Source organism: Pyricularia grisea, assembly GCF_004355905.1.
Source record: "Pyricularia grisea strain NI907 chromosome Unknown Pyricularia_grisea_NI907_Scaffold_2, whole genome shotgun sequence".
In the NCBI taxonomy this organism is placed as follows: domain Eukaryota; kingdom Fungi; phylum Ascomycota; class Sordariomycetes; order Magnaporthales; family Pyriculariaceae; genus Pyricularia; species Pyricularia grisea.
The window spans coordinates 5,268,547-5,292,692 of NW_022156717.1; the positions used below are offsets into that span (position 1 = coordinate 5,268,547).

Genomic DNA, 24,146 nt, shown 5'->3' on the forward strand with positions numbered 1-24,146 from the left:
TAGATGCGAGGCTTTCCCTTACAAGACTTAGTCCTCAAAAAGTGGGGGCGACCCAAGAGCACAGCTTCCAGGCGGCAGCGAAAGGGCAGAATTCTAGGGAATGAAACCAAAATAAAATAAAAACGGGGAGAGCTAACACGGTGTGAATTATCCTGTGGAAACAAAAGAAAACAAACCGATGAAACAGAACAAGAGTCAAACGCGCACGTTGGTTGTGGAGTTTCCCGGGGTTGTTATTTGGTCACCCGAAGAAAAAAAAGAAAAAAAAAAGATCGTCGATCGATTAATTGATTGGGGGGACACTCGGCAAAAAAGATCGTATGTAGTCTTTTGTCATGGTGAATAAGCACAACCTATACTCCGTAAAGAAAGAAAAAAAGAACCACTACAGAAAGAATTGTGGAGTCAGAATCCAACAGTTGCTAGAATTGCTTGTAAATACGCACTACTATCTTAGCATACGGCTTGATAATCGTGACAGATGCATAGGCGACTCATGCGCAAAAAAAAAAAAAAAAGTAGAGCAAACACCAAAAAAGAGATTGGATATATCATTCCAACACTGCATGGAAACGCTCCTATTGACGACTATCGCGTCACGAGCATGTCCAAAAACTAAAATAAGTTTATGATGACACAGAATCGGACAGGCCGGCATATTTCTGATTCTTACATGATTTTTTTTCTTGTTACTTGGGACCTTGTCGTTCTTTTTTTTTTTTTTTTTTTTTTTTTTTTTTTTTTTTTTTTTTTTTTTTTGCTTCGTATGGAATTGTCAGCATTGGAACATTACGAATCTTTCATCGTGAAAACCATTACCCCCGGGAAACCGGCCAAAAGCTCACGAGCACTGTTTGTATCGATACAGCCATGTCATGCTGCTGACATGTTTTCTTGGTTACCATGAGATGCATGTTTTCTTCTTTTTCTTGACCGCTTGCCCGAGGGGAGGTGAGGTTCAGCTGCACCGGTGGGATGCATTGGTTTATTTTTACGAAAAGCCACATGGCTTTTTTTTTGATCATTATTTTACCTCCGGGAGACCGACCGGGAACCGCTTTAGGAAACGAAAAGCATGACGATAAGACCTTTGTTTCTTGTTCGAGCATGAGAGAGAGAAAAAAAAAAACCCCCATAAAAAAAAATACGCGACAAAAGGCCCCCCGGGCGGCGGAGCCGACATGGTGCGGAGTAATCAAGGCATAGTTTGATGCATAGAGGAACCCCAAAAAAGATAACTTGTTTGGAACATCAACAAATCAAATTTTGGTGCCTGGATGGGGGCGGGCTGCGGTCGAATTCCCATCATGACAACTATTTCGTAAGTAACGTGATGCCTCAGCAATCGACAACGGAGATTTCTCGGCTGTACGTATGCATATATGATTGCCCAAAATACGTCGGATGACCAGACGTAATCCATAGGGCTGCATGTTGGTAATGGTGATGGTGTTGATGGTTGCATCGGCACTCTGAAGCACTTACGGTATTTGCATTGGCGACTGCTTACCACAGCATCGGGTCTTGGGCGTGTGTCACTTGATACCCAGCTTCAGAATAAGCATGCAATGCAATTATCGTAGACATTGATGTCGAGCCGGAGCATAGCCCCGATCAGCCGCATTTTGGCCCCCATTATCGCTTGTCAAAACCTGTACATGGCTCGAAAGAGGTAGTCCATACAACTAAAATATAAAACAAATCAAACTCAAACTCTGAATAGTGTGCATTATTTGTTCCAGCAATAAAATAAAATAAAAACAACAAACAAAAAATCCTGGTCAAGGAGACATGCCGCAAAAGTCAACTAAAAACACAAGTAAAAACGACATTAACCTCTGGGTATGAGCAAAATCTGCAAGAAACCGCCAAGACGATAATGAACATCCAACTTGACAATCGTTCGCTAAGATGGAACCTCGTAAGCCCACTCCTGCGTCTGGAACCTTTTCATCACAAAAAAAAAAGGGTAGACGCTAATCAAACTGGCTACTATGCCAATATCAAAATCAATAGTCGACAGATACCGTCAAGAACCTCCAGACAAATGGTGGCTATGCCAGATGTGCCGTTCAGGCAGGCAACGAACTTCCAACTGGTGCTCGTATCCGACAAGCATCAGTGCCGGAACGGTATTGTGCCCACCCCGGCTTGGCCCCCACTGGGAAACGTGCACATGCCGCCCAAGCGGGAGCCGCAAGGCAACAATCGCGTGATATGTACTTCACGCTCAAGCGTGATGACGTTCATTGGTGGCCGTTAATAAGCAAACCCGCTGCTCTTTCTTCCAATGGTTTTGAACGTGTCGGTGTGGCTAACGTATGCACCATCACCACCCATTCTGTCAAACCTGGTGATGCCAAGGTCGTTTGCGCCCGCAGTGTAGCCGCTAAAGTAGAACCCGATAATGACGACCAGGTAGCTGAGAAGCAGGATGCTGCCCTTGAAGTAGTTGCTCTTCCCCTCGCCGTACATATAGCTGAGCAGGAAGACGCAAAGAATGACAGTTACCATGTCCCATTGGGGGAACAGAAGAGAGAATGTATAGTGAGCAAGATCACCCTCTGGTCCTTCAACCGGGGGTGTTGTTGGCGAGTAGAATGCCGAATAGAGAACCAGAGCGGGTACTTGCAGTAGACAAACCTGCAACGCATATGCCGACCCGATTTCCATGGACAGTGCAATGTTACCATTCATAGCAAACGAGATGGCATTCTAATCAAAGAAAACATGTTAGTAACCTGCAGACAGAACTAGCCAACGCCCAAATGGTTATTCGCTTACCAGGAATTCGGTCGTGTTTGGAACAAGCGCAAAGAGGGTAATTCCAAGGAACTTCTCGTCAATAGAGTAGCCCTCGAGTACAACGTCGACCGAGTCGACCAGAATTTCGGCAATGATGGCGTAGAGAACGGTAGCACCCATGAGAATGACGGACGACTTGAGCCTGCTCCAGTTGGGCGCATCGTGCCCATGTCCTCCTCCACCGGCTGCAGCGTTATGGCCTGCATGAGCATGAGCGGTAGCCTCATCTTCAGTGGGGAATGTAGCAGCACTTCGCAAAGCTGGAGTCGGCGTCTGCGAGGCCCTGTGCAAAGAAGTGTGCACGTTGCGTGTAGACGTTCCCCTGGGAAGGACAGCAACTGTAGCCGCCGTAGCCGCAATCTCTGCTACCTGTTGAACCAAGCACTGGTTCTCCGCCTCGGAAAGCCCGGGAATATGAACTCCGTGGTCCGAAGACATGCTTCCCTTGGGCGGTACTAGATGTGGAGTCGTCGCAGAGCCGTTGCCGCGGCCAGTCGTTCCGGTAGCCGTGCCGCTGGACGACCCGCCAATGCTGTCCTGAGGGTGCAACCCAGCCTGCCTAAGGGAGTGACCCAAAATGCGCTTGTAGGCATTCGTATCACGAATATCGGTACCAGTGGTCTCTGCGGCGGGATGCACCACAGAGCGAGCAGGCTGATGATAGGTGGGATGATCCTCGTGTTTCTTCTCGTCAATCTCAGTGTTCCAAATCACCGCCGCATGTGTACGCAGTGTGAACCATAGGCCGATGACATATGAGAAGAAAAGCATGCATGCTGCCAGGTAACAGTAAGGGCGCACGGCCTCGAGGTAGAAGCGATCGTCCAGAGCCGGGGTTTGAGAGAAGAAGCAGCGCCTGCAATCCCGTGCGCGAGGATCATGAGGAGCGCCTTCAACAAAGCTGACACAGTCGAGGCAGTTGAGCTCGTGGGTGCCGTATATCTGGTAGAACAAGGTAGGCCCAAAGGCTCCGATGACAGCGAAAAGAAGCATTGTCGAAGTCACACCGGCCGAGCGCGCATTGAACCTCTGGGTCTTTCGTTTGATGGCACCGAAGCACATTGAAAGCCCGGGCAAGAACAGCACACCGGCGAATATGCTGCCCACAATGCTGCCTTCTACAAGCTGGCCTTTGCCTTGCTTGAGCGCAACGCAATACAGGAAGACCTCGACGATTGTCGAGAAGAAGGCGTTGATCGCAGCGCCAAGGCCCATGGATGACTGTGCCGAGATGGACGCGACTGCCTGACCAATGAAGTACGCCAAGGGGATGATGGAGAAGAGTCCCGCCACGAACAGGAAGGCTTGCGAAGTCAAGAAGTTTTCCACGTGGAACACCCCCGCCAATACCAGCCAGTCGAGGACAACAAACAGCACAACTGCCATGAGGTTGATGAGGAAGATGTTTGTGCCGTCCACCGTATACTTCCAGTATTTGGAGCCCACAGCTCTGTAGGTGCACACTATTATGGTTGACGAATGTGGCGCGTCAGGGTCACGAGCCAGCGAGATATCCGACCCAAAGTTCAATGCCAGCGGATGTCGCCTCAAGTGGTCTATCAAGAGCATGGTTACCTTTCCCATGGGGATCCAGAAAACCAGAAGCCAGCAGATTCCAGACACGATGAACAATGATGGCATCAGAAGGAGGTAGAAGAACAAGAAGAAAATGACGCGGCCAATGGTCCACTTGCCGCGCCCGAACAGGCGCCTCTTGGAGGATGGGAGATCCGAGTCTGAGCGATTGGCACTCCGAGCTGACCGTCCAAGGAGGCTATCTGTCTCACTCGGAGCCGAGTCGATGCTCCTGCGCGAGCGACCAACGATGGACCGGTTGCGGTCAGGCCCAAAGAAGAGACGGCCGTACTCGAGGTCTCCACTCTGCCATTGCTCATACTCGCTGATGCTGCGACCTTCGCCCTGATCCTCATCCAGATATGCCTCCTGCTGCTCAAGACTGATGAACTTGCCAAACGGGTAGAATAGATAGCCTGCTAGGCCCCAGAGTATGCGTCCGTACTCCCGGCCGCTGGGCGCGGCCGCAAATAGGAAGCAAACAACGGCTCCAATGAATGCAATAGCTGCCATCCACCATCCAAAACACAGGGTCCAAATCAAGTTGAACAGCAAAAGCCAACTGCTCACACGGCCACCAGGCGTTGAGTGGATATCTCCCTCCGCCGTCTTCTGGACTGAACGGTCTTTCTTATACAGCGCAGGTTTCCATAGCCTTATACCGAAGGGATGTGTTTCGTTGATGGCTTGCTGCCTATCCTTGAGGGTGAAGCTTTCTGCATCGCTCAGGTCACCATCATCATCCTCTTCAGTAACGTGGTCGTCTTCGACATCGTCCCCGCCTTCGCTTAGGTCTAGGAGGTGCTCCTCGTCGTCATCATCGGGACGGTCCATGTTCCCCCTGCTACTAGGCCTGGTTGAGTGGGTTTGCGGGTGTTCAGAGTCTTCATCCTCCTCGTCAACATTGCTAGTTCTTGAGTGCACCCTAGACAGAGTCGGAGGTGCTGCGGTGCGCCTTCGCGTGGTTGAGTGGGCGTAGCTGCCTTGGCGTTGGGCGTGGTCGGCCTCAACCTCGTCTGTGGCGTCGTCGACAGAAAATACTCCACCTCGATGGGGGGCTTGCGTATTAGAGCTTGCACGACGAGAAATGGGCGGCTTCTTGGGGTTCATTCTCGCTCGGTCACCACCTATCATTGGAGACCTCATGACAGACTGGCTTGATCGACTTCCCCCCTGAGGACGGTCGGACGTGGAGCTTTCTGTTTGAGGTTGCAGGTTTCCAGGCGTTGGTGAGATCATGCTGCCTGTAACACGGTGGTAAACGAAAACAATGTTAGCTTTGATTTGGTCAGACATGAACACCAGCCGGCGGTGCCGACATGGCGTTACGATGTGTTCGTGGCGCGGTGCACAAGACCTCGAGAAGGGTGTACCGGAGGGGCGCTCGTACCATAGCCAGCTTCCGGTCTTCTCCGGACCGTATCGGTGGACTGGAAGCTCTCGGAAAGACCGTAGTCTTGGGTTGATATGTTGATGCTAGGCGCATTTTCGCGCCTTGATGGTGCTCGCGTGTCGGTTGGCGAGGGTGCATCAGACAAGTCGCTGTTGCGGCGAGATCTCGATCTTGACGACGCCATGAGGTATGCGGCTTGTCGGCTGCAAGCCGCGCCGGTGTTGAGGGACGAATGACTTTTGGGAAGTGGATTTTAGATTCTGGGTTGATCTATGCACTAAGATGTCGTGATCTTTTTGAGACAAGATAGGGAGAGATGTCGCAGAAACTGCTCGAAGCGAGATGGAGAATGAATGGGCAGCTGGAAAGGCGCGCGGTGGACCCTAGTCAAGGTAGCGTAGCGTCGCAGTGGTATCAGCTATTCGCGGACTGCAGAAAAGCGGCCGTTAGTAAACAAAAGAACAAGAAATCCAATCCCAAGCCCCCGATCGGAAATTTTCTGGCGTTTGCAAGTTTTTAAGCCCGTGCTCACGAGACTTTGCAAGACGACAAAAAAAGAGAAAAAGAAGCAAACATAAAAAGAGATGTCATCAAGGAAACAAAGACTGAAGTTGCCGGGGATGAACGGCAAAGAGTATCCGAACTGTCAAGCCAAGCTACTTGACCTAGGTAAGCAAGGCAAGGTATGATGCAGGGCAAGGCAGCAGAAGCAGTTTGCATTGGATGTCACGAGCCCTGTCGCCGCTGGCAACTCGACGACTCGGCTGGCGTCGTGCGGGAAGCTTCTACTAGGATCAGTAACGCATCCATGCCGCTCAGGCCGACTGCGAGTAAGTTGTTGGAGTCGTGCACGGTGCGCCGTCGGAGCCTATAACGGGACTTTGCGGCCTAGACCCCACTTCGGGTGTGCAATTTGCAGAATGACGACGGTTCGTGGCACATAAACAAGTGCTTCGCTTCAACTTGATACAGAGATAATTGACTGACAGCATGGGACAACTCGACTCATACAAGGAGCACGAGTGGTTTGTTTAGGGCGCTCAAAACGAATATGAGTTCTTGGTAAAACCATTAAGCGATCGATTTATCGAATACAAGCAAGATTTACCAGCACGAGGGAGACTGCTCGTTTTGGGCCTCCGCGTGATCTGGCGGCGGTTCGACGAGAAGATGGAAAGAACCCCGCAATTTCAAGTTTGAGTTGACGGAAGGTCTTTCATTTAAAAGGTTAAATCTTGTGTATTGGGAACTGATAGGGTTTTTATTTTACATATGTTCAAAATGGCAAATAACTGATCACGGGAACAGCACTATCACAGCATCCTCATCCAACTTCCCTGCCTCCGCCTGCTGATCGCGATGCGTCCGATGTAATGCATGCGGATGGGGTGGAGCATGCTGTTCACCTGAACGAAAACCCCACGGTCCCCGCTGACGTTCCTTTCCTTAAGTCGACTGTCCATTTAAAACTGTTATCAGGATAGAAAACCACCGACGACATCACAGTCTGTCATGTTTTAGCGTCATTTTTGACGAGCGAGACGTTGGGCTAGCCGTTTATTATGTTCCTAGCTCTAAATAGTTTCGTTGTTGGTTGGGCACAATTAGCGCGAGCCTTGCCAAACAGAGAATGAAGGGGATCTTCTCGAACGGAGGAAAAAAAAAGCACAAGTGGTGACATGACAGCTTGATCTTGGCTTGCAGCCTCATTGCGACCAGGCAACCCAAGTCATGCGTCTGCCGAGTTGGCCAGACTGATTGTGCGCAAGCATGCATATCCGGGTTACACCTTGGTTGGGCAGCTATCGAGGAGAATGCTAGGGTAGGGTAGGGTGGGTAGGTAGGTAGGTAGGTAGGTAGCTAGGAATCTGATGATGCAGATGGTTGTGCAGAACTGCGGCAGTGTGGCTTATAGGCTCTCTACGGGAGTTGCGTGATTGCAACCACAGTGGTAACCTAATGTACATTAGGTCGTTACTTGCCGGATCGTATTGTGAGTATAAAGTACGAAGTACGGAGTAGGTAACAAAGGGTTGCACTTGATTTAGTGTTATGTGGATTCTGCGGATAGATAACTCAGTCGTTGATTAGATGACAACCAGATAAAGACTATGGATTCTTAACTTATAGGTATTCTTGTACATATATGTGAGTGTAAATACAAAACGCCAAGGTATGAAGAGGAATCATGTGACAACATTATCTGTCATACCTTAGCTATCCAGATGAGATGGATAATTGAGTTGAAACGAAGATATCATCAGGCACCTGTAGTAATATGATGCACGGCAGGGTAGGTAGGTAACGAGCGTTAATTCTCAGCCAGGTACCTTGGCCGGAAGCTGCACGCTGTCTTGATATCGGCACGTGATCACATCTGTTCGAGCAAGCTGGCTGGACGCGTGGGCGCTCTTGCCTGACGCACTGACCCACCTGTGCAAGGGCAGTAGCTCAGCTCCGATGTGGAAACATGGTGAACATCACCAACGATAACGATCTGAAGTTCTAATCCATCTCAGATCAAGCAGCCCAGCAATCATCACAAATTCAACCAAGTCGACTTACATTGAACTTGCTAACGTCGAATCACGCACGATTCCTTCCATCGAGACGAACACGGCGAATTTCAAGTCGAAGCACCAACCGGTCCCTCGCCTCACGTAACAAACGAACCCCCACAACATCCGCCCGCGGACGACGAGTCCAAACAGCCAAGATGGCGCTCGACAACTACTACCACAACAAGATAGAGGCGATGAAGCTTGAGATTCTCAAAGGCCAGGCTGTACTCCGAAGACTCGAGGCTCAGAGAAATGACTACAACTCGAGGGTACGACTATTGCGGGAGGAGCTAGGCTTGCTTCAACAGCCTGGCTCCTACGTCGGCGAAGTTGTCAAGGTGATGGGCACAAAAAAGGTCTTGGTCAAGGTACATCCAGAGGGCAAATACGGTATGTTGGATCACATCTGCTCCCGACAGACGAGAATGACTACCTACTTACGAGATGTATGTGGTTCACGCCGTTGACACCCTACTGACCTTCAACAGTGGTCGATATCGCCGACAGCGTAGACATCACAAAGCTCACAGTCGGCAAGCGTGTAACCCTCTTGTCGGACAGTTACAAGCTCGAAAAGATGCTCCCATCTTCCGTCGACCCACTGGTCTCACTCATGATGGTCGAGAAGGTCCCCGACAGCACATACGACATGATCGGAGGTCTCGACCAGCAGATCAAGGAAATCAAGGAAGTCATCGAGCTTGGACTGAAGCACCCAGAACTCTTCGAGAGCCTTGGTATCGCACAGCCCAAGGGCGTCTTGCTCTACGGCCCGCCCGGTACGGGAAAGACACTGCTGGCGAGAGCCGTCGCGCATCATACCGACTGCAAGTTTATCCGTGTGTCTGGTAGTGAGTTGGTGCAAAAGTACATTGGTGAGGGTAGCCGAATGGTGCGCGAGCTTTTCGTCATGGCCCGTGAACATGCGCCTTCCATCATCTTCATGGACGAAATCGATTCAATCGGATCATCTCGTGTTGAGGGCACCAGCGGTGGCGATTCGGAGGTGCAGCGTACCATGTTGGAGTTGCTCAACCAGCTGGACGGGTTCGAGCCTACCAAGAACATCAAGGTCATTATGGCGACGAACCGACTTGACATCCTGGACCCTGCGCTCCTGCGACCTGGTCGTATCGACCGCAAGATTGAGTTCCCTCCACCAAGCGTGGAGGCTCGTGCCGACATTCTTCGCATTCACAGTCGCAAGATGAACTTGACGCGAGGTATCAACCTCACTAAGATCGCGGAGAAGATGAATGGCTGCTCTGGAGCCGAGCTCAAGGGTGTTTGCACAGAGGCGGGCATGTACGCCCTGCGCGAGAGGAGGGTGCACGTCACACAGGAGGATTTTGAACTTGCCACGGCCAAGATTCTGAACAAGCATGACGACAAAGAGGGTGAGTTCACTACCATTGAAGGCCTGCGGAGGCTAATTTGGCTGCATCATGATGATTTTTATACTGACAAGTTTGCGTGTTACCAGTCTCACTCGGAAAGCTCTGGAAGTGATTACTGCATGCCAAATATTACGGGGTTATTTATTCTTACCTCACTGGGTCATTTGGTCTCTGGTTCCCGCAGTGCGTCGGTACTGGTTATACCCTGTACGATGGATACAATAACTTTAGACGGTGGGATGTGGGCGTTAATAAACCAAAAGCATTGAGGAATGACATCAGCAACGTGTTTCAGGAAGCGCAGAGTGCGATCGTTGAGCGGCAAACCAAGTCCACCTGTTGCGTGGGGGACACCATTAACATCACAGGACAGTTGTTTTTCCTAGGCCCCAGCTTTCCCCAGAAGTCAAGGAACGAACTCCTGGAGGAATGGGCATAAATAATGTTCCATACCTAAGTAGGCAGTTTGGTAGGTCAAAGTGCATATGGTCTGCCAATCACATGGCTATTGGACATGGAAGCATGGACTTGGTTACTGGTTGTTTATCGGTCTTACTTACCACGACCTAAAGCACAAAGTTCCTCGGCGCTTCTTCCAGCCAATTAGAGCCAATATTTGTAACCGCCGGGGCGACTTTTACTCCTCTTGGCAATGGATTGGCCCGACCATATCCAAGGCTTATCGTCATCGTGACACCTCAGGGAAATTTGGGTGCTGAAGTTCCATTTCGAGGATTCTCCAATGCGATTCTTTGTCACGCCGTGAAACCGAGTCGCCAGGAATGCAGCATCATCCATCTTTTGCAAATTCTTCCAGTCGGCGCGTAGTCGACCAAACAAGTGTTGGCACCACCCAACTATGATGTACAATCCTCTCCATCAACTAACTAGGCAACGCTCTTTTTTTTTTTTTTTTTTTCTTTGTAGGCTCAGCTGTCTTCAGGATCAATAATGAAACGAACCCCGGCCCAGCCAGAAAACTTCGGTCCGGCGTGCGCAACACTTTTGCACCGATGAGATGTTTGCTTTAGGTCATCATCTTCCGTCACCACATGGGCTCGGCACCTCCCCTGGCAAGTAGCCAACGGGAGCCCACAACAACCTGTTGTGCCTCCACAGAGCCGCCCGAAAGGATCATGTATTGATAAGGTCTTCGTTGAACAGCATGTGCTAGCGGAGCCATAAGGGGGATCGGTCTGACGCCATACTAACCTTTTACGGGAGGTCTGCGTTGCGACTACAGGATCGCCCGTGGTCCCCAGTATGCTCTAGCGCTCGTCATGCAAGCAGGGTCGACGTGGGGCTTGGAGAAGGATATGTTGTGATGATGGTTGTGTCTGCCTGGTTAGATTGCTACGTTGTACATTTGGTTCATGGTGCTTAAGAGACTTGATCCCCTCATCAGCATGCCATGTACTTATTGCTTGAAATATTATACCATTCTTTTAGTCCCTGATGCACCCATTTCTTTTATAAAATCAGACAACAAACGGTACACACAAGTCAGACCAGTGATATATTATATCCTTCCCAAAAACCCTGCGAGAACTATATGGAGTACAGGCACTCGCTATGACGACCATATGGAACCCAGAAAAAGTCCTCGGCTTGCAGCGCATCTCCCACCAACAAGAAGGATGGCGCTGTGCCGGCATCCTACCGGCAGAGACGAGGAACACGGAGTCCTCAGATTCAGCTCAAGAGGGGGAGGTCAACCCAAGTCCGGCACGGTGCAACCACCCGCTACGCCAAGCCGACAACAACACCATCCGCCGTCTTCTCGCCGAGATGTCCCACGAGATGCCGGACCAGGTCGACTACAACATGCTCCTCCACCTCGCTCGCGCATGTCTCTGCACGGACGCGTCCCCGGAGCCTCATAGGGGCAGGCACGAGGCCAGAGTCATCTACGGGTGGACTGAGATGATGGGCAGGGAGGCGAGCCGAATTAGGGAGAGCGTGCGGTCGAGCCTGGGCGAGTCAAGTCTGGGCAAAGGGGATGCTACAACGTCGAACCCCGAACCCGAAGCCGGATTAGAGACAAAAGCAGCCATCCCCAGCCCGTCCTCACCACAGCTCGACCATCCCTTGGCCCTGCCAGCGCGGCCCAGGCTCAAATCGGTCACGGCGTTGACGATATCCCAGCGCCGGAGGAGCTCCCCGCCTAGCCTGACGACGCCGTCGACGCCATCATCAACGTCCACGCACCTGACCATCTCGACGGCCCGCAACAGCGCCCACCACCCATATGCGCCGCCGTCCCCGCCCGATAGTGCCACCTTCCCCCCTACCGGCACCGCCAGCCCAACGGCATTCCCTTTCCCCCAGCTCCCACTCTACCATCCTGTTCCCTTATCACTCGCCGCTCTCAACTCCGGCTCGTACCACTCGCACCAGGAAGCGACAACCTCAACGGCGACGCCGGAAAACGAGACCCCACCGACGCCATCCGCCATGAACGCTTCTTTCACGGCAGCGGCAGCAGCAGCAGCAGCAGATACGCTCGCGCCGTCAACGCCCCAGTACGCCACGGTGCCACCAGCAACCCTCGACCGGGTGCCTCCGCCGCTGGCCACGGCCACGACGATAGCGACCGACACAAGCACCATCAGCGCCGACAGCCTCAGGGGTGGGGAGCTGCGGTGCGCAATCATGTCGATGCCGCCGCGGGTCGGCGGTGCAGACCGCAGCCTGCGGTCGCGGCCCCCGTCGCTGGGCGTGTACAGCCCTACGAGCCTGAGCAGCGCGCCCGACATGGGCAGCAGGCGACAGCAACAACAGCGGCAGTTGTTTTTCCCGAGGCATCACACGCAGTCGGTCCAGGATGGCGGAGAGAGGATGGGGAGTCGACAAGCCTCCTCTGCGGTCGTGGCGCCAACTGGCGCGTCTCGAGATGAGGATGCGGCGATGCGGCGGGAGATGCGGGGTTGTGCCTCTGAGATTTCGGCCATCAGGTCAGAGTTGGCCGCTATGCGCGCCGAGATGATGCAGGCTTTGCAGCAGCAGCAGCAGCAGCAACACCAACGGGAGGCCAGCAACGATGAGGAGCTCTGCCGCCCCCCGGGCGAGCAGACTTCGACGGCAGACATCTCCGAGGCTCTGAGTCGCACATTTGCGGCGATCATGGCGCTCCTGGTGGCCAGTTATACATGGATTTTGTGGGTAGCTGCCCATGCCCTCTGCTCGCTGAAGCTCAGCGGGGCTGGGGAACCTGCAGTTCGGTTCAAAGGTGTGCTAGCTTCCACCTTATCGACCGTCAAGTCTTTCTTTGTAGCTTCCGGCCATATCAACCCAGAGACTGGGAGAAGGGGAGAGGGTTTCCAGCAAGGGCGAGCATTACGAAGAAAAGCATCGATTGGCAAGATGGTATGACTGAAAACGTCAGTGTCGCCGAGGGCCCATTCGGCAAATGTATCCTAGTTATAGAACTAAACCCGAGCAGTTAATTGTGTCCCAATAGAAGAATCAAGAATGCATCCAATACTACTTAATGTGCGACGAGATTTTGACACAAGGCTTCAGAAGTAATGACAATGCCTAGACATGAGTTGTTTCAAATGAGAAATGCTTCTTTCTTAAGAAGATTTTTGCCGGTATATGTAGCAAAGTCTTACAGTACATAGACCACATACTAACATAGTCTTCGCAAAGTTTGGGTGCAAGGAACGCAAAAGCATGACGCAAAACTCCAAAAAGATAAGATAAAAAGTATGAAACAAATGTCATCAAAGGGTATAAAGAAGCCACGCTCCTCCATCCTACCCGAGACCAATCAATCAGATAATGAATCTCTCTGGCCTTGACAGGTCTCGGATCTCAAAATCCCAAGGATTGGTGAAAGAAAATGCCAAAACAAAACTGCCCTGGGCCCAGAAAAATTCTTCCAAAACAAGAGAACGAAGCAAAATACCAAACCAAAAGGCAGAAAGAGAAACAAAAGATGGCAGCTTCGTCTAGAAATATGTGACTGACTATCCACCATGATATGCCAACTTGTCACATTGCCCAGCAAGACCCCATCCGTATCTTTGCTTTTCTTCTCACACTTCCTTTGGATTGGTCCCCGCCCACGAGGGCCAGCGTCTTCGATAAAATATTACTAAAAAGAAATGAATCTTGTGTTTTTAGGGGTGCCTGTCCAAGGGACATCGTGATGAATTAGGAGCGAGGCCGCAAAATCAAAAATGATGTACACTATGACAAGTTCAACGATCAATGACCTCCTGCTCGGAATTGGCCAAGATTTCGAACGGGCGATATCCAGATTGAACTTCCTGTATCCGGGCTACGGAGTAGCTGATGCACTGGTTTCAATAGGGACCACGGGGCTGGACGCTGTTGAGCATCCGGTTGATGACCTGGATCATCTGGGCAAGGTTCTTCAGTGATGGATCGCCTGCCTGGGTGTTGCTAATGCGCATGAAGACGGTTTCTATGCGAGTCTTGATCAGCGTGAGGATTTTGGGAGTGATTTGGCGAATATCGGGCTCCTGTACAAAGTATGCAGCGTTAGTATTATGGCTAAAAGCAACCTCACGTCTGGGAAAGTCTGTACTAACCAAGTTGCCAAGCATTGAGTGGAACACATAAACAACCATCTCGATCCACGACAGCTTCTCCTGCAAGCTAGAACCGTCGAGGCTCTGGGTGATAGTAGCACCGACAGAGAGCAAAACCAGAGGAGGCAGCTTGCGCAGGAAGTCGGGGTCGTAATTCTTGAGCACGCGGTCAAAAAGCTCCATGTCGTTCGGTCCACATTGGAGCCAACGCATCATAGCACTATCGTGATTGCCACTGCTCATCATATCGTCAAGCTCGGAGGCGAGACGGTCGATATCAGGGGTTTGTGCCTGATGAGGTACAAGCTGCGACGATCCGATTTGAGACCCGGATGCAGAAGGCGCAGTCTGAGACGAGCGCATCTGGGACGGGCTAATTGTCTGGTGAGCAGCAGACGCAGGGCTGTGGTAGGAAGGCGCTGACACCATACTGCCAACGTGAGAGTGGGCATGGTTAGGTTGCATGGGCAAGTGCTGAGCCTTGGGTGGCGAGGCGTACTGGTGCTGCTGTGGAGATCCATACTGTGGCGGCTGCGATGTCAGGTGCTGGCCGGGATGCTGGATTCCAGAAGACGAATGGTGTTGATGAACCGGTGCCTGAGGAGCCTGCTGATGGAAGCTTGGCTGTGACTGCGTCGCCGCGGACTTCTGTAGCTTGAGGATTTCAGACTGGAACTGGCCTTGGGCAACAGCCATGGAGGAAATAGTCTCAGTCAGGCGGGTTGTCATATTGATCAATTCATCTATTTTAGCAGCATCGGCACGCTGTGCCTGCTCAAGCCGGCTGATTTGCTCGCCGGCTTTGACGAGCTGAGATCCGAGTGATGCGATTCCGGGTGAAACGTGAGTACTGATAGTCTGCGCGACCACGTTCTCAACGTTGCGACTAACCGAACGAGCCACAGCGTCCCCGATAGCCCTGATTGTGTCTTGTTGCTTCATCGCAGTTGACACAGACGTCGGCAGCGACTTCTGCACTTCGCCCTGGATGGTTTTGGTAACCTGGCTGAGGACCTTGGTAGTGACCTGCTCCGAAATCGACTTTGCGACATCGTCACGAAGAGCAGGAATCAGGCTGTTCTTGAACTGCTTGTGGACAATATGACTGAGGACTTCCTGGGTGTTATCGTTCAGAACCTTGGAAACCATATCCAGTAGTACATTGAACTTGGTGTCAAACTCGGCCTCACGCTTGCCAAAGGAGTTGTCTAGCTTCTTGCCCATAGCAGAGTGCGCCGCCTGCAACTCCTGAACGATGTGATCCTTGAGACGACTCTCCATTGTAGCGATACGCGCATCAAGTGCTTCCTGGCTGATGGACAACTGAGCAGCTGCAGACTGGTTCTTGGACTCGCCGTTGTTAGGCTTTGATGTCGGGGTCACCCGAGGAGAAGCAGATCCGCCATTTGAAAGGCCTTGCTCCGCAGCAGCAGCCGCAGCAGCAGCAGTCTTCTTCTTCCTACCACGCTTTTCAGACTTCTCGGTCGCCGGGGTGGGCTGGGCAGCCGAATCCTCATCTCTTGACTCCGCCTTTGATTTGGCTGGTGTAGAATCTGTTGCCTTGCGTGACGGGGCATCATCTTGGGTTGTCGAACCTGATGGAAGCAATTCCTTCGCGTTGTTTCGAGAGACAATAGTTTTGACTGTGACCGGGTGCGAGTCTTCGCCAGCGTGCGCATGTGGCGCTTCAGCAACTGCAGGGGGTGCAGGGGCCTTCAGCTTCTCAATCTTGACCAAGCCACCCTCTACAGCGTCGACAGGTGCGATGACCTTGTTGTCCCGGGTCCAACCAAGCTCTCCCTGCTTCACAAAGACGCATGTGACGCCCTTGGAGTGCATGCCGTAAAGCTCAAAGAGAGCTGGATCATCGTCGGCGCTGGCCAAGCTTGGGTTTGGCAGGATATCCAGACTGCGCAGCACTCCACGATTGCCAAATGAGTACTCGCGGAGTCCACTAACAACTGCCGTAGACTCTGGGGGGGGAATGGATGAGTCTTGGGCTGTAAGCTTTTGAATGTACTCAACTTGTGAAATCGTCTTCATGGTGTATTTCGGCGCCGATAGATGAAGGAAGTAGACCGAGTTACGCGTAGGGTGGCCAACAACGATCATTCCGGTTGGGGGATGATACATGACGCTACAGACCGCGTCAGACTCTTTGCTGTGCGGCAGATTGAACTCTTGCACAGGCTTGCCGAGGGCAAGGTCCCAGAGCTGAAGCGTGTGGTTTTGCTTCATTCCTACAATCATGTACCGCAAAGCCCCCCGCTTCTGGTATGGCCGGAGCTTATCCAGGAGCAAGACAGATGTGGGCCAGGCCTTCTCGCCTTCGGGCGTAGTAGTAAGCGTCATCAAAGGCTCCTTGATTTCAAGGGAAGTCCTAGCAGGAAGACGATGGTCGCTACCTTCCTTTGCAGCCGTCAAATCCCGAACATCCCAGAACTTGACCCGACCTGACTTGTCCAGGGAGACAATCGTGGAATCGTCCTGACTGAATGTAAAGTCTTTGCCTGCTTTTCCGGTGTTGATCTTGAGAGAACACTCTTTGGTGAGACGCTCAGTGTCCACAACCCTGTCGTGACCCGACTTGAAGATTCCGTTCTTCATGATTAGACCAGGCCAGATTATGTTGATCGACTTGCCCCGGCCGACGGCAAAATACTCCGGGTGATTGGTAGACATCCTAGCGCGAGTCTTAAGCACGCCTCCCGGAGCATCGCCCTCCTGCGAGCTAATGGGTGGAAGAGCAAACCCGTACTGCTCAGGGTGGGCATCTTCCAAATGGTCTTTCTCGCCGTCCTTGACCTGGACCCAGTAGACAGTACCGCTAATTCCAGTGCCAATAATGGCCTCTTTGTGGATGCTACCGGGCTGGTCGCTAGGGGTAGAAGATATCGACAGGTTGAAGATTCGATCCTTGGTATCGGTGAACATCTTGGCATCGTTACCGTCCATCTGGCGGATGACACGAAGGCCGCCGGCTTTGGACATGCCATAAGCCATGTAGCTCTCGGTCGCTGCCACAAGATTGCGATCGACTTGATCGAATTCCTTCTTCAGTCGAGCAATGTCAAGAATAGCCTCTTCCCTGAAGACTGGACGCGAGTCCTCCTCTATATCCTGTACAGATATAGATATCCATGGTTTCATGGGAAAGTTGTAAACCTTGACCGGCGGCTGCTGGTCTTCTTCCTCGATTACAACAATCTCGTCTGCCGCAGCATTCTCCCAGCTGTCTGCAACCGGAGCATGAGCTGCCTCTTCGACAATGTCCTTGACAGCCTGCGCCACATCATCAGGAAGAGTTTCTTCGAGAACAGAGTTGTTACCCTCCTTCTCTAGCTCTTTCTTAATGGCTTGGGCAGCTGCATGGGCCGATTCCTCGAACTCGCGCTCGCTCTTGGCTTTATGCATCTCATCAAGGTCCTGGGCAATCTCAGCCTGGGCCTTCTCGTGTTCTGCACGTTCAAGAGCAAGCTGAGCCTCGTTGTCGACCTTGCCAGCCAGATCATTGATCGCGTGGGCAACAGTCTCCCTTCCATTCTCTGGCTTGGGTGATACTGTGATGACAATGGGGGCTGGGCTGGTTACGCCAGCCTCCTCGGCCACGTCGTTGACCTTGCGGAGCGAATGCTCCGGGGTCGATACAGGGCTGCGCTCGTTACTGAGGCGCTTGTCGACAGCTGCTGGCGAACCTGCTGGCTTCTTAAGGATTTGGATTGGCACAGAAGCCGTCTGCCCAGTACCGGGAGGACCATTGGTGATGTTGGGAGACGACGACTCCTTGACAGATCGGTTAAGAGGCGACGATGCGGCCAGCTCCTCAAAGGGATTGGAGTAAGTGAACATGTTTGCCTTGTTAACCGTGGAGTGTGCGGCCTCGGATGAAGTAAACTCGCCGGGTCCTTCCATGTTTGGTCCGGACCGTGGTTGCGGCGAATCCTTTTGCAGCTCTGTCTGCTCGGCTGTATACGTCGCCTCGTTTTGGCTGGGCTTCGGCCGATTGAGCAGGTTGAGGAGGTACTGTTGAGATTCGGCAGATTGAGCGGTCGAGTTCCAAGACTGCGGCGCCGGGGCAGCCTGAGTCGGTGACTCGTGATGCTCTTTCTCGGCACCCCTCATAAGGGCAGCGAGAAGACCGGTCGGGTCAGAGGGTGCCGGCGCCGGAGCATGTATCATGTCGCGCGGGGCTTCTTCTTGAGGGATATGAGTGTGGTTGTGGTGAGACTGGTTGTTCTCCTGACTTTGAGTTGAACCACTAAACTTGAGAAGACTCAAGAGGCTGCCCTGGCGTTCGGCATTGTCTTCTCTGCCGTGTTGTTGATAGGACTGCTGGCCGCCATACATCGAGTGTCGCTCGGCGTTGTTGTTGTGACCACCATAGAGACCTGGCGGGAACTGCGTGTTTGGGAAGCCGCTTACAGGAGGAGATGGAGCTGCCGGAATGTGCGACTCCATGATTCCAGGAGCAGCAGCAGCAGCATTGAAGGGCATCTCCGGGAATTGAGGGGGTCCGTAAGATTGCTGAGCTCCATGATACGGCTGATGGGAATGATGGTAGTTGCTAAACTGCGCAATCAAGTCCTGAGCCGGATCATGGTTTTGCTCGACAGGCTGGGACTCTTGGTTCGAGGTCCGGCGCAGCTGCGCCAGGAGCGACTCGAAGTTGTTAGCTCCAGTCCCCTCCATCTCGGCTGGCACTCGGAATAGTTTTCCTTAGAAAAGGAAATACGAAACACGAGTGTTTTCAAGCCAACCAGGCTGTTGTAGTTGAGGAAAAGATTCTTATTCGAGATGCAGTTCGTGGCGCGTCGAGTAAGGTAAACGGAGTGGCGGAAAAATTGATAGGACGTGGCGAGGCAAGCTCTAGTAAAATCTGAGACAGCCTCAAAAAAAAGTGAGGCGGTGGGTGAGATAGAAAAAAAAAAAGATATGAACGAATCAAATAACTCGCGCAAAGATAACACAACACAAAGATGCGGCAAGTAAAACTGCACCGCAGCAGAGAGCTAATTGCTCCGAACTGAGCCTGCACAAGATGTTAAGCAGTTCCAAAGCAGCTCGAATTGGTCTCTGGATGTAGAAGAAGAAAAACAAACAAGCTCCGAGCGTTTGTGGGTTGGGATCGGATAACGTCGTAACCGCTGCCTTCGAGCTAACTAACAATTTTGACGGAGCGGTTGGGTTGGGCGGACGTGCAGCAAGCAACCTGAGCAAGTCCGACTCGTGGAGCACAGCCAGTGGCTAGAATTGAGAATGAAGTGGGGAACTAAGGTGGGGGATTTGCCAGCAGTCAGGCAGTCTAGTGTTGCAAATCAATTGTACAATTCGCTCCTTCTCGAATGGGAGGTGAGAGCGCATACTGTGAGACACTGACCGCTTTGCAGAGTGCAACTTGGCAATACCAAAGCTTCAGCCGTGCGACGCCAGATGCTCAACTGTGCCATAAGGCGATTCAGTTCCTTTTGGTATCGTTACATAATCAAGATCTCTTGAAGAAAGCATCCCGGCCCAATTTCATTGCATGATAGGGACCTAGGGAGAGTTGACGCAGGAAGGCCCAACTTAACTGCAAGGCGACCAGTCGTCATCCATCAGCAAATAACTTTGTTCACGCGCCACAAGCACTGTCTGTTTGGTATCCATTACAGCCGCAAATCAGTACAGGACTCTGCCCGCAGGCCTCAAGTCTATCGCGCAATCCGCGCATAACGTCCATTCGAGGGGCTTCCAGACGCACGCGACCAACCGTCACTTGGCCCACGGCCCACGGCCGCCGCATCCATGAGGCCTTGATACGCGCCGCCCGCACAATACGCAGCGTTCTTCAAGTCATTTCAGAGCGACTAGAAAGTCGACCTGTTCCGTTGCAATGTTCTGCCTGCGCAGGTATGAACGACCCCGCTTGCATTTGACGTTCTGATGAGGCTTCGAATCTGACAATCCATACTTTTTTGCTGCACAGCTGGCTCCCGCTCCTATTTATACCTACAAATGCCTCGCCCGCATTTATACTCCTCTTCTTCATCTGCACCTACTTTCTCAACAGACCGTGCTTTTACTGCTCTTTCTTGCTGTTGATCCTCTTCCTGACGTCCTGCAATTGGAGCGATCGGTGCTTCTTCGACCTCTCCGCCAACTGGTTTCAGTCTCGCACCTCTCCAGTCGAACCAGACACAAGTGATTTGAGCGATGAGATCAAGGCCGCTATTTCTGTGGCCGCTCACGTCGTAAACACCACAGCTGAGGCTTTGGCGACGGCGACAGCAGAACACATTGCAAAGGAGCGTGCAGAATGGACCGGTCTTGGCATGGAATGGCTTAGAAGTCTCTTGGGTAAGAGGGAATGGCGTATAGAGTGTCTTGATGTCTACATACGGTTGTAATGGGCTTTTTTTGTTCTTTGTTTCCAGTTGCGGTATTCAGAATATATAAGGCCTCGCTCGGTTTCTGTGAACACTGAACAGTGTTTTGAATAGGGTGCATATTGAGCCCAGTTTGACGGCTGTCTGCCGGTTGCATATATAATGGCGTTGATTAGTGTCAGGCTTCTAGGGAGGATCGTTTGGATGGTTAGATATATTACTTCAGCCCAGCTTGGGTGCTAGTGAACATGAGAATGACATATCGTATAGAGTATGAACAGAGTGAATAAGTATAAAATTACTTTTGAATGGGAGCGTATTCATGGGCAGATAACCGAGACAAGCAAACGGCTTAGTATAAGGATATCGTTATTGGTGGTTTGAGGACATTATGCCGCCTTGTTAATACAATGACCAGCGCAGTGAGGCTCTACGGAGTATATATCAGTCAACATAACTACATGACAAATGTTTGTTGTCAGGATGAGGTCTTGTCTCGTATGATGTAATTACCCGAATATTTGGGTGAAACCCAGCGAAAGTTCGCACAAGGTCGGCGTAATGCTAGAGGGTAGCACACTGGGATGTATTACCAGAGAAACCTCAAGACTAAAACGGACGGCACCGAGTCTTAGAACGCCAGAGCTTTCAGATGTCTCTTGTAGTCTATCTTTGAGGGCCCTCTGTTAGGGCTGAGACATGATGGGAACTTCTTGACTTGATGTTGGCTGACTGCTGGAAGCATAGCGGCCCGAAATCTGCCTGAATACCTCGCGACCTGTACGTATACGAAAAGCGTACAAGAGAACGACTGGCAGAGACATGCGGATATGTTTATTTCTATGATTCTGTCCCAGTTATGCTTTTAAAGACTAGCAAAGATCGGCATTACTTCGAATGGATGCAGGTCGTTTCCTTTTGACATTGGACCCAACTGTGTCATTCTGTCAGTTGGTATATTACATCGAGGCACAACAAAGCCAAATCCAGTGGTCGGATGAGCTTGCGAAAACGAAACAGTCCCTTTTCAATTTGTTTATTATAACACCAGGGAGTCAAGCAACATCATCCCTAGGCCAGACTTGGGATCCACAAACAAACAAAAAAGGACCAAAAGGAGCTCAACAATTATTCTACCTCTATTGAAAACATTGGCTGACTTGGCTGACGACTTGACTGGCTGGGGACTGAGATAATTAATTAGTATTTGTGTACCTAGGTACCTAGTGGTCCAGTAAATCCACAAGCTGTAATGAGTCTGAAAACAGAAGTGTTGTTCCTTCAGCCCTTTGCCCTCAACTGCAAGGGTAGAGTTGCAGCACTGATGAGCTGGGATGAGACTGGTTGTTTAATGGCCAGTGGTGAGGCTTGCTTGATTGACGCCAAATACAAACTTCAGGACTTAACCCTCCGGGCATGCACCGGAGATAGAGGGCACGGTGTCTATTACGTCCTTTCAGCCAAGCGCCCAAAAGTCATTTGTTTCACCACCATCTTCCGCCGGCCAGGATACGCAGGGCGTCGTTTCTGGAATGCTTGACCGTGCTGGCGCGTGCATTTGGCTTGCATCCAAGATCAAGATGCCTTGGCGTACATAGTTGTACCACCTACTTCGTGCATACCTGCGACGCCGCCGCGGGGTCTTGTTTGCCCAGTGGGGCCTGGACCATGCCAATTCTGCTTGCCGCCTGCCTCGTCCTTCACCGCTCAATGCACTTAATGTAGACGGGTTTCTGGGTGGGTGGAGACACTGCGGCTATCGATTACTACCACGTACAGTATGGCAATTTGTCGTCCCGCAGCTGCTGGGATAATCCCTTTCAGAGGCGTGCGTGCCACTCGGATCTGGTACTCGACGGGCCTTGAAATCAGGTACAAAGTGCCATGTTAGTCTTAAAACGCCGATACAGTACAAGTCTTGGGCAATCGTGTGGACTATTACGGTGTGTAGAACCTAATCAAGATCGACCGAGCCAGACTGCTTTTTGAGGGGACCCTACTACCGAGTAACCACCTCGCATCAACAAAGCTCACCGCCCTTTTCGGATTCAGGCAATCAATTATCAAGGTGAACTTGCCAAACCGAGGTGGTAGCAACACTATCAAGAGCAGCCATCGTCCACAGCTTGGTTCCAGTTTAGATTGAAGGGATTAAAAAGTTCTAGACCAGGCGGCACAGGCATGTTGGTACTTTGGTCGGAATTTGAATTCCGGGTGAAATGGCAGATCTCTCGAGGGATTGGGTGAGAATGACTGAGTATGGGATCGCAGTGTCCCTGGACCCTCTTTGGGCCCCCCATTTCCATAATAAGTACCTGCACCGTAGTAATCGGTCAGGTGGAAGCAATTGAGGACCCTGATTTACCTGCATACCTGTCTCATTACAGTACGCGGCCCCAAGCAATGCAAGGTCGGGAGGACGCGCCATCCCTTTCCAAGGCGTGCGCCTCATCTGCCAGGTTCCTTGGTTGATGCGATAAATAGAAGTAAATAGGCTGGCTTGGCTGGCCTAGGTATACCTGCAGGCAAAAGACCACGAGGCACTGAGCACATGCAAGGCACCGTCAATTTAGGTTCGAAAAGCAGCTTGCTTCTATTCTGTTCGTGCAAAATGTAATTACGGAAGGATACTAATAAAACGGACCAAGAGTTAAGTAAGAGTTGGGCAGCTTTTTCCTCGTACCGACTGTCAGACAGGTAAAAAGTTTCAAGTGGAAGATCCTGCTTTTTTTTTCTTCTCTCTTTTTCTTTCTTATACGACGCGTGATCTTGTCAAGGTTCGTAAGTTGATGGTTGGGTACGAAGTACCTGGTAGCGGAGAGATGTGCGCACGAAACAGGAATGACGGTTGTGTTCGAGTCACGCCAGACACTGCCTTGACTGCCAACTTGTTTGAAGACCCTGCGTCTCATCTCCCATAAGTTGACTATTTACGGCGTATTGCCCTTGTAGTTTATACTTACTATACGGCATATATTTTGTCTCTATTTCTGTAGGAGAAAATCTGCAGGTTCCTGGAAGTTTCTAGGCTTTTTTTGATGGAGCCGTCGACAGATCTCAGTTTAATAGATAATCAAAAGAAAATCGCCCCATTCATACCGTAGCAACCCCAATCGGCAAATAACCAAGTCCCCTATAGAACTTCAGACGACCTATATCGAACTAATCGTTTAAACATTGTATGGATGGAGCCTTAATTGTAGAAATCGCCCCGAATATATTATCTGTAGGAATAGGTTCTCTTATTAAATGATGTTCCAGAGCAACGTCTCTTTGCATTCACAAATACCAGGTATGTACCTTATATACATTGTATGGGCTTATTAGAGCTGGACAGCACATGCTTTTTTACCTGTCCCAATGCAATGGACTTTGACTGTGCTCCATGAGTACCTAGGTACCTACCTCTAGGTACAGGTACCACATACTTTACTCTGCCGACCTGCCCGTCTCTGTGCCCTGGGCTGATGACCCACACTGACCCATTTAAA

The 24,146-nt window shown here is 51.3% G+C and overlaps 5 protein-coding genes across 5 annotated transcripts; 3 read left to right on the forward strand and 2 right to left on the reverse strand.

The window, feature by feature from the left end:
- Positions 1–1,591: 1,591 nt before the first annotated feature.
- On the reverse strand, positions 1,592–7,565 carry PgNI_04138 (uncharacterized protein). The gene is made up of 3 exons (XM_031124189.1): positions 5,771–7,565; positions 2,785–5,624; positions 1,592–2,715 (listed from the first exon to the last, which is right to left on the reverse strand). Exons 1-3 carry the CDS (start codon positions 5,955–5,957, stop codon positions 2,260–2,262), a joined length of 3,483 nt encoding a protein of 1,160 aa, XP_030985419.1. The 5' UTR covers positions 5,958–7,565; the 3' UTR covers positions 1,592–2,259.
- Positions 7,566–8,248: 683 nt separating this feature from the next.
- Positions 8,249–10,141, forward strand: PgNI_04139 (uncharacterized protein). Its single transcript, XM_031124190.1, has 3 exons — positions 8,249–8,724; positions 8,823–9,731; positions 9,818–10,141. Exons 1-3 carry the CDS (start codon positions 8,490–8,492, stop codon positions 9,841–9,843), a joined length of 1,170 nt encoding a protein of 389 aa, XP_030985418.1. The 5' UTR covers positions 8,249–8,489; the 3' UTR covers positions 9,844–10,141.
- Positions 10,142–11,303: 1,162 nt separating this feature from the next.
- Positions 11,304–13,103, forward strand: PgNI_04140 (uncharacterized protein; the record flags this gene model as incomplete). Its single annotated transcript, XM_031124191.1, has 1 exon — positions 11,304–13,103. One exon carries the CDS (start codon positions 11,304–11,306, stop codon positions 13,101–13,103), a length of 1,800 nt encoding a protein of 599 aa, XP_030984204.1.
- A 195-nt stretch (positions 13,104–13,298) lies between these two features.
- On the reverse strand, positions 13,299–18,979 carry PgNI_04141 (uncharacterized protein; the record flags this gene model as incomplete). Its single annotated transcript, XM_031124192.1, has 2 exons — positions 13,299–14,221; positions 14,291–18,979. 2 exons carry the CDS (start codon positions 18,977–18,979, stop codon positions 14,042–14,044), a joined length of 4,869 nt encoding a protein of 1,622 aa, XP_030984205.1. The 3' UTR covers positions 13,299–14,041.
- An 820-nt stretch (positions 18,980–19,799) lies between these two features.
- PgNI_04142 (uncharacterized protein) lies at positions 19,800–20,910 on the forward strand. Its single transcript, XM_031124193.1, has 2 exons — positions 19,800–20,179; positions 20,256–20,910. The coding sequence occupies exons 1-2, from the start codon at positions 20,163–20,165 to the stop codon at positions 20,674–20,676; spliced, it is 438 nt and encodes a 145-aa protein (XP_030984202.1). The 5' UTR covers positions 19,800–20,162; the 3' UTR covers positions 20,677–20,910.
- The last annotated feature ends 3,236 nt before the right edge of the window (positions 20,911–24,146 follow it).

Coding starts and splice junctions, on each gene's coding strand:
- PgNI_04139 (XM_031124190.1), top strand. CDS start 8,490: ATGGCGCTCGACAACTACTACCACAACAAGATAGAGGCGATGAAGCTT. Junction 8,725..8,822: donor ACATCCAGAGGGCAAATACG/GTATGTTGGATC, acceptor GACCTTCAACAG/TGGTCGATATCGCCGACAGC. Junction 9,732..9,817: donor CAAGCATGACGACAAAGAGG/GTGAGTTCACTA, acceptor GCGTGTTACCAG/TCTCACTCGGAAAGCTCTGG.
- PgNI_04138 (XM_031124189.1), bottom strand. CDS start 5,957: ATGGCGTCGTCAAGATCGAGATCTCGCCGCAACAGCGACTTGTCTGAT. Junction 5,625..5,770: donor AAGACCGGAAGCTGGCTATG/GTACGAGCGCCC, acceptor ACCGTGTTACAG/GCAGCATGATCTCACCAACG. Junction 2,716..2,784: donor CAAACACGACCGAATTCCTG/GTAAGCGAATAA, acceptor TTCTTTGATTAG/AATGCCATCTCGTTTGCTAT.